This window comes from Babylonia areolata, chromosome 14, assembly GCF_041734735.1.
Source record: "Babylonia areolata isolate BAREFJ2019XMU chromosome 14, ASM4173473v1, whole genome shotgun sequence".
NCBI lineage: Eukaryota > Metazoa > Mollusca > Gastropoda > Neogastropoda > Buccinidae > Babylonia > Babylonia areolata.
In genome coordinates, this window is record NC_134889.1 from 25,915,376 (window position 1) to 25,925,375 (window position 10,000).

Genomic DNA, 10,000 nt, shown 5'->3' on the forward strand with positions numbered 1-10,000 from the left:
TTCAGTCCTCAACTGTTTAATCAGTTGCTCTTCCCATTCCCGACTTTGACACACATAAACAAACACTGAGCAAACAAATAAGTAAAGAAAGAAAGAAAAAAGTGAATAAACAATGATCTAGATCTTTCACCTTATTTGCCAAAAGCCTCTCTATATATATATATATATATGTGTGTGTGTGTGTGTGTGTGTGTGTGTGTGTGTGTGTGTGTGTGTATAAAAATCCCGACCAAGCTATCAAATAACTTAGAACCCAGACTATAAAGTCACAAACTATCATCAAGAGCTCTACAAACAATCAGCCAACCTATCATCAGGAAAAAAAAAAAAAAAAAAAAACAGACGGCACGACCAACATGGGACATCCCCCCCCCCCCCCCCCCCCGCCCCACCCCACCCCACCCCCCCAATTTACGGGTAGCCGAGTAGAGCTGAGTCACCTGCTTTTTCCACCAGTCCATCCACCACCACCCACCACCCGCCGCCCCTCTTCCCACGTACACACACCCCATTATGACCCTGCTACCCATCCCTGTCAGTCCGGAGACCCCGCCACATAAAGCGTCATGTGCTCTGGCTGACATCCCAGGGGAACCCTGGCTCAATCATGCAAATGGAGCAAGCCAGCCGTGAACAACGCAGTCAACTCAGGTTTTTGACGTTTTTGACTTTTTGCATTCATCATCGGTTGTTTCGCTTGTCAGTTTAACGACTTCTCTTTTACGAAGTCCTTTAAGTAATTTCCTGTAACTGTATTTAGAGGGGGTTTTTTTGTTTGTTTTGTTTTTCTTCCAAATTTCACCCACATTTTTACCCTCATTTGCCCAGTTTCCCCCCAACCCTCCATTCATCCACATCTCAACCCTTTCTAACCGATAATACTCAGATGTATTCATGAATACTTTAACAGAATGTCTTCAATCACCGATATGTGTGACGGGACATTAAACAAAAAATTCCTCCTTCCTCCTTCCTCAGGTACAGACCTTAAAAAAAACATGACTGTTTCGTTTTAGAACGCATGCCACACGTTTCCATCTTCTTCGGCTGCGCTCGTGGGCTGCAACTCCCACCTTCAAAAGTGTGTACACGAGTGGGCTTTTAAGTGTATGACCGTTTTTACCCCGCCATGTAGGCAGCCATACTCCGCTTTCGGGGGGGGGGGGTGCATGCTGGGTATGTTCTTGTTTCCATAACCCACCGAACGCTGACGTGGATTACAGGATCTTTTACGTGCGTATTTGATCTGCTTGCGTATATACATGAAGGGGGTCAGGCACTAGCAGGTCTGCACATGTGTTGCCCTGGGAGATGGGAAAACTCTCCACCCTTTACCCACCAGGCACTGTCACCGAGCTTCGAACCCGGGACCCTCAGATTGAAAGTCCAACGCTTTAACCACTCGGCTATTGCGCCCGTCAAATGTTTCGATCAATATTTTTACTTTCCCCTTTTTTTTCCTCAGCGTAATGTAGTAATGCAAACTTGCAAAACAAATCTTGCAGTCACACGTGCATACCTGAGGTCTGACTGACGTTCTTCTGCAGACCAGTTATGACTGATTAACTCACTCAGTACGGCCAGTCCTCTCTTCTCCTCTACACAGACCCCTCGGATGTCCAGAGGGTGTCTGAATGACCCAACCTTTAGCTTCCGTCGTCAGAATTGTGGTATTCTTTGTCAACATTCACCTCTTCAGTATAATAGCCTTCCGCTTGCAATATTTTGATGATGATAATTGGGGTGAAACGCCGTTAACGTCGTCTCTTTCGCCGTTCGTATGGAGATAGTTAAACAATTTGCAGAGATCCAGACTTTGGTCACAGAAATGACAGACATGGAGGAACGTATCAAACAGTTATTCTGAGCGGTGACCAAATGATTCTTCACAGAATTAACTCTCTCCATACGAACGGCGAAAGAGACAACGCTAACAGCGTTTCACCTCAATTACCATCATCAAAATATTGCAAGCGGAAGGCTCTTATACTGAAGAGGTGAATGTTGACAAAGAATACCACAGTTCTGACGACGGAAGCTAAAGGTTGGGTCATTCAGACACCCACTGGACATCCGAGGGGTCTGTGTAGAGGAGAAGAGAGGACTGGCCGTACTGAGTGAGTTAAGGGAGAAGAAGAAGACCAACGCCCGTTGCTGAAATTTAAGGTGATATATCTTTTTCCGATAGGGAAAGGCCTACAATGCCTGTTCTCTCACAATTCTAAAAACAACCAATTTTACTCTTACTCTAACCACCAGTTCTTAAGGGTTAATTTGTTGGAAAAGAAAGAAAGAAAGAAAGAATGACCCTTGCCAGGAAATATCTCCGATAGCCAACTGATTCGCCTCATCAAGAGTCGTATTTCTTGAAGTTTAGAAATGACAGTCAGATGTCCTTTTTTTTTATTGAATCTTTAATGGGTAAAAAAGAAGAAGAAGAAGAAGAAGAAACTGATGCAATTGTGTTCACGAAAGGTGGTCGCCACTGTGGACAGATTACAAAATACGGAGTTAGATATGTGATGCCGGGGAGGGGAGAGGGAAGAGGAAAAGAGAAAAGGTAGAAAACTACCCAAAAATGCACAACTAACATGCAATTACATTTAACAATTCAATAATGATAAAAAAAAAATTAACCCTAAACCATGAACACAATTCTAAAGTACATTAAAGGAATATAGAAATAGGGCTATGAACTAATGCTGACAGTCAGATGTCCTATTGCTTTTCGATGACCAACCACCTGTTGGCAGCTGTACAGAAGTACAAGACAGGAAAATACAAACATAAAACAAATTCAAACCAATCAACTAACCAAAGAACTCTGCAAAAATATCCCTTTACTTATCTGTCAAGCTGAATGAAAGGCAATATTTTTTCCACGAAAAAAAAAAGATAAAAAAATTCGTTAAATCGCCCAGGCCATACGAACAAACGCATTCAAATACACCAGATAAAAACAACAATGAAATGAAATACGATAGAAAACAAGAGAGGCAAGGCCTTCAAGACTCACTTGTGACTGAGAGTAAAACACACAAGCTTTTTTTGTATTGAGTATAATTTCAAAATGTAATGTTTAAGATGAGAAAGATCAGTTTAAAGCAATTTAAGTCCCCTAGCATTAATTACAGAGTAATTTCCCTTTTTTACTATCTGCACCAAAACGTTTGCAAAATAAATCAAAATTCCATGCTTAGCAAAAGAAGTTCCTGTTTGAACAAAAAATGATAATAATGACTGCTCTTGTTGTTGGGTCAGAATACGAGATCAAAGTGCCAAGTTTAGAGAAAACAAAAAATATAAATATAACAGTAAATGCAGTTTGCATATAATTAGGCTTCATTATTTATTTTTTTGTGCCCATCCCAGAGGTGCAATCTTGTTTTAAACAAGATGATGACTGGAAAGAACTGAATTTTTCCTATTTTTAGGCCTAATTTGGTGTCAACTGACAAAGTATTTGCAGAGAAAATGTCAATGTTAAAGTTTACCACAGACACACACACACACACACACACACACACACACACACACACACACACACAACACAGACAACCGAACACCGGGTTAAAACATAGACTCACTTTGTTTACACAAGTGAGTCAATGAAATGAAATACGATAGAAAATAAAACCGACAACAACAAAGCCACGCCATAATTTTTTTTAATTACACCCATGTGAATCATGAAAGGCCCGTGAGTCAGACGTAAACGAAACCGATACCTGTGCTTAACATCAAAACGAAAAAAGAAGGGGAAAAAAAAAAGCAAGTCAGACGTACGCAGCAGATGCCTGTGCCTGTGCCACAGAACTCTCACGGGTTGGTGAATGTGGTGACGGGCGCAATAGCCCAGTGGTTAAAGCGTTGGACTGTCAATCTGAGGGTCCCGGGTTCGAATCACGGTGACGGCGCCTGGTGGGTAAAGGGTGGAGATTTTTACGATCTCCCAGGTCAACATATGTGCAGACCTGCTAGTGCCTGAACCCCCTTCGTGTGTATATGCAAGCAGAAGATCAAATACGCACGTTAAAGATCTCGTAATCCATGTCAGCGTTCGGTGGGTTATGGAAACAAGAACATACCCAGCATGCACACCCCCGAAAACGGGGTATGGCTGCCTACATGGCGGGGTAAAAACGGTCATACACGTAAAAGCCCACTCGTGTGCATACGAGTGAACGTGGGAGTTGCAGCCTACGAACGAAGAAGAAGAAGAGGTGAATGTGGTTCAGGTCGTTGAGAGACAAAACGAAAAGCTGTCCCAGTGGCACTGATAATCGTGTGGGGAGACTGTCCCTCTTCCCACCCATCCTATTCTTTCCTTCCCTGACCTCAGTACTGGTGTTGTTTAGAACGGGGGGGGGGGGAAACAACTGTTATTTCACTGCATTCTCTGTTCCCTGCATCGCCAAGGAAAGGAAGGGAACATTGCGGAAATGGATTCGGATTCCTCGTGTTCATTGTGTTCGCATTCAGAGGGGAAAAGGTCCAACGCTCAGCTTGTGTCACACACTGACACACAAGCTTACAGATGGGCCAACAGCGAAATGAGAGCTGTATGATCAATAGTTTCTCCACTGCGATGGGAATTCATTTACTGCCTAGTCTTCTGTGAAGGGCTGAGATTCTCTAACTAGGAGGCAAGATCGCATTGGCTCTAAGTGCTGCAGCCTTGGGGGTTAGCTGGCCTCTGGGAACCATCCCAACGCCAACTGTTCTAAAATCCCCCTCGGCCAAGCCAAGAGAGTGGGGATGTAACTTGGGCAAGACACTCTCCACTATGATCAAATTCTAGCCCAGCAGTCGGGACAGCAGTTGCTTCCTCTGCTGTTCTGGTGGTCATAGTCGGACACGACTATCATTAAAAAAACAAATTCAGAGGAAAATGGACGACAAAACCGACAATTAAGTATGTCTATCTCCACCTGATTCTCTCTCTCTCTCTCTCTCTCTCTCTCCATTACACAAAGACACACAGACACAAACACACACACACACACACACACACACACACACACACACACAGAAGGAATTGAGAAGGGGGGGGACTGGCAAAGAATCACACTTCATTCCAGCAACGAAGCCTATTACTGCAACCCTCTGCTCTGTATACAGATTATAATTATATAACAGTAAACCCGAACCATAAATATTTCTGCTTCAGACCAGACACACTGACCCCACAGTCCGACAATCCTAAGCTCCTTCTCACACAACAGGCCGTCCACAACGGACACTGAATCACAACGATAATGATCAGCACTGTTATACACGCGTCAGAACGACTGACCGACGGCCGCACGAAGTAACCGCGGATGACCAGCAAGGAGGGTGAAACAGAGGAAGGGCGAGAGAGGGGGGTGGAAGGGGGGGAAACTTGGGGAGGGGTGGGGAGGAAGGAGGGTGGGAAGAAAAATGGATCATTGTTGTTGTTGGGCCTGAGTGTTCGGTAACCTCGACCAGGGTCATCTATCAGCTTGTGTCTTTCTCGCGCACACACACACACACACACACACACACACACACACACACGCAAACAGTCAGACCCGTGACACTGAAGAGCGCGTGCACACACACAAATACAAGCCCCCCCCCCCCCAACCTCCTCCCATCCATCCCCGGTACACACAGACACGCACCCCCCCCCCACACACACACACACACACAGACACCCCACCTTCACTCCCCCCAAACACACACACACACACACATACACGATCATAATAATAATAATAATAATGGTACTTATATAGCGCTAAATCTTGTGCATAAACAAATCAAAGCGCTTTCGCACCAGTCATTCTCACGCAAGCATAACTCTAAAACTGAAAAAAACTAAAAAGACAAGGAAGAGGCAGGGAAGGGAGGCTACTTTGGGAAGAGGTGGGTTTTAAGGCCAGACTTGAAAGAGCTGAGTGTGGAGACTTGACGAAGTCGAGAATCAGCAGACCATGACACGCACACAAAACCAAACCCGAGCCGACTGTCAAGAGTCGCCAACTGGTCAATCACCCAGGCTTTCCACGGGGGAAAATCCACTGACATCCTCCCCCCCCCCCCCCCTCAACTCCTACCCCCTCACCCCCCTCTCCCATGCGTCCATGGAAATACTGACCACTCCCAACTGCCCACATAAAAGACGACTTTATGCTGGGTCAGTTCCATAAAGATCACGTTCAGTGGCTTTCTCGTTTTCGCCATTTAGAAGCGCAGTGAAAATGTTTCCTCTCTTTACGATCACATGTTTTAAGTTTTTATGGCATGGGTTTCTTTTTCTTTTTCTTTTTCACCAAAAACCAACAGGGCGTATCGGCCATGACAACTTCATGCAAGAGATAGTAGGGGTGAAGTTGGGGAGGGGAGTTTGTTGGGAATGTGTAGTTTGAAACTTCGGAAACCCAGGTGGAGTGTGTGTGTGTGTGTGTGTGTGTGTGTGTGTGTGTGTGTGTGTGTGTTAGTGACATATATACACAATGCACCCACCCACCCACACACACACACACACACACACACAAACACCCAGACCTCACACCCTGCCAAACCCCTCACACCTCCTCCCGAACTCACACCTTCCCACACACATACACACAACACAAACCAACACCCACACAAACACCAACCCCTTTCCACCCTCACACACACACACACACACACACACACACACACACACACAACACACTCCAACACCCCTTTTGCACCCTTCCACAAACACATCTCACACCCTTCCCAAAATCACCCACACACAGACACACACACACACACATACACATAACCACACACACACACACACACACACACACACACACACACCCAACACACACAACATCCCCACCCCTTCATCTCCCCCCTCCCGACCCCTCCCCCCCCCCCCCCCCCCCCACCACCTCCACACGCACACACACAAATCCGCTCCCACCACACCCCACACCCCCAACAACACACAAAACCCACCAGCCTGAGTTTCTCCAGCTCCTGGTTGAGGCGGTTGATGTCCTGCTTCCACCCCCACCCCCTTCCCCCTCCCTGCTCCCCCTCCCCCCCCACCCCCCACCCCCCCTCCACACACACTCACACTCCCGCCCCCACAGCCACACACAACAAAACCCACCAGCCTGAGTTTCTCCAGCTCCTCGTTGAGGCGGTTGATGGCCTGCTTGTCCCTCTGTCGCTCCGTGTCCAGGGAGTCGTTGGTCCTCCTCAGCATGCGGATCTCAGCCTCCAGGTCCGAGATCTGCTGGTTCAGCTTGTTGATGGTCTCCCGGTCCTGGGAACGCCACTTCTTGGCGTCGTCCAGTCTGTACGAACACACACACACACACACACACACACACACACACACACAAAACACACACACACACACACACACACACAAAACACACACACACACACACACACACACACACACACACACACACACCAGGCCGCCATGGTAAGTCGGGGGGGGGGTTGATGACATGGGTACTTTATACAGCAACTATGCGTGCGTGCGTGTGTGTGTGTGTGTGTGTGTGTGTGTGTGTGTGGTCATATTTTGGTGTGTGTATGTAACATAGATGTAATGTTTTATGTTAACAAAGCGTTTTTGTAAAGCACCTAGAGCAGATTTCTGGATAGTGTGCTATATAAGTATCCATTATTATTATTATTGTTAACTATCCTCAGCCTACGGCCGAACACTCGGCTTATATCACACATTGACAGAAGTTTTACATTCGGGCCAACAGCAAAGTGAGAGCTGTATTATCAATGGTTTCTCCAGTCAATGGGAAATCATTTACAGCTTAGTCTTTTGTGAAAGATTATGACTCTCAAACTAGGAGGCAAAATTGCACTGGCTCTTAGTGCTGCAGCCTTGTGGGCTGGTTGGCCTTTGGGAACCATCCCAACGCCGACTGTCCTAAAACCCTCTTGGCCGAGAGAGGGGGGATGTAACTTGGGCAAGACACTCTCCACTTTCATCAAATTCAAGCCCAAATAATCGGAACAGCAGTTGCCTCCTCTGCTGTTCTGATGGTCATAGTCGGACACGACTGACTATCATATATCCTCAGCCAGAGAGACCAAGCTCTCAGCGCTTTACAGATATATCTATATTGTGCCTTTCAGTTCACAGACAACAAAAATCACTACATGGACAATAAATGACTACAAGGACGACCACTTGACTACGTGGGCAACGGAAACGATTCTATGGCGCTTTTTTTTCTGCTCGTAGTGAAAAAGCTTTAAATATAAACATGCACACACTGACACTCAATCTCTCACAAGATAACAACATGGATCTTGAAAGCGTTTGGGTATCGGTGAAGAAAAACCTGAGAACGAAGATGACAAGACTTAGTACAAATCAAAAGAAAACGCATTTCAGTTTCTGTGGGGAGTGTCACCACAAAATGGACAATCCTTTCTTTGCCCTGTGTTGGTGGAACTGCAGAGAGAGGCCACCAACATGGTAATGCACGGAAGTGAGGGTTTTTTTTTGTTGTTTGTTTGTTTTGTTTTTTGTTTTGCTTTTCTTAAATTCAACGACGGTTTTTTCCGCTTGAGGGGATGGTAGACGTATTAAGGGGGTGGGTATGTGGGTAGCAGTTAGTGGAACGTGCACAGAACAGGATCGGCTGGCGCACTCTGACAAAGCAAGCGCAAGACAGCTTTGAAAAGGACCGCCGCAACAGCATCGCTGAAGCCCACGAGAAGGCAGCAGCAGCAGCAGAAATGCCCAGTTTCAGTTTCAGTAGCTCAAGGAGGCGTCACTGCGTTCGGACAAAACCATATACGCTACACCACATCTGCCAAGCAGATGCCTGACCAGCAGCGTAACCCAACGCGCTTAGTCAGGCCTTGAGAAAAAAAAAAGGGGGGGGGGAATAAATACTAGATAAGCTTACATAAATAAATAAATAATAATTATAATATAGAAAATGGCAGTAGTAATAATAATAATAATAATAATAATAATAATAATAATAAAATAATTATTAAAAAAATAATAATAATAATAAAAAATAAATAAGTAACAATAAAATAAAATAAAATAAAAAATAAATAAGACAACAATGATGATAAATAAGCAAATATATGTAAAACATGAAGACACACATTCACACATACACCCACACATGCATAACAGATATGCACCAAACATGCAGTTTCACAGATACGAAAGCACAGTCAAATACATGAAATGAAATGCCCGAAGAGCCCGGACAGTTGTCTATGCAGATTTCCAAAGCCACGGGCGAGTCCACACCAAAGGGTATTTGTATTTGTATTTCTTTTTATCACAACAGATTTCTCAGTGTGAAATTCGGGCTGCTCTCTCCAGGGAGAGCGTGTCGCTACACTAACGCGCCACCCATTTTTTTTGTGTGTGTATTTTTTCCTGCGTGCAGTTTTATTTATTTTTTCCTATCGAGCTAGATTTTTCTACAGAATGTTGCCAGGAACAACTCTTTTGTTGCCGTGGGTTCTTTTACGTGCGCTAAGTGCATACTGCACACGGGACCTCGGTGGGAGACGAGGAGGAGGAGGAGGAGGAGAAGAAGAACAACAACAACAAACACAACAACAACAACAAGAGGCACACAAAGAGAGAACAGAGTGGCCGTTCTGATCAACCCCCATTGTACAGCCTACAGCCTACAGACAGCGCCCAGCAGAACCCTAACACTACAGCCGTGTGTGTGTGTGTGTGTGTGTGTGCCACTGGGTCTGTCAACACTCCCCCTTTGTTTTCAGGGTCATGGTGGACTTTGATACCAACACACTCGGTGTAGAAATCTAACTATAAATAAGTGGGGAAAGATCTCTTCTTGTCCCAATGATTGGTGTTACTGTATTACCCATTGGTCAACAGAATCAAACAATCCATTTTTATAATTAAAAAAAAACACACACAAACAGCAGGAAATGCAGTTAAATCAAACGCTACACTGATCTCTCTCCACTTAATAACCAAGGTTACAAAAACAAGGGGATTAAAATCTAAATAAAT

General features: G+C 45.1%; 1 protein-coding gene across 1 annotated transcript in view; it reads right to left on the reverse strand.

The window, feature by feature from the left end:
- Positions 1-10,000, reverse strand: part of LOC143289945 (70 kDa neurofilament protein-like) — a 73,643-nt gene that overhangs the window by 36,688 nt on the left and 26,955 nt on the right. Inside the window, exon 2 of the mRNA XM_076599206.1 lies at positions 7,115-7,301. Coding sequence (XP_076455321.1) covers positions 7,115-7,301 — 187 coding nt within the window. The remainder of the gene's footprint in view (positions 1-7,114; positions 7,302-10,000) is intronic.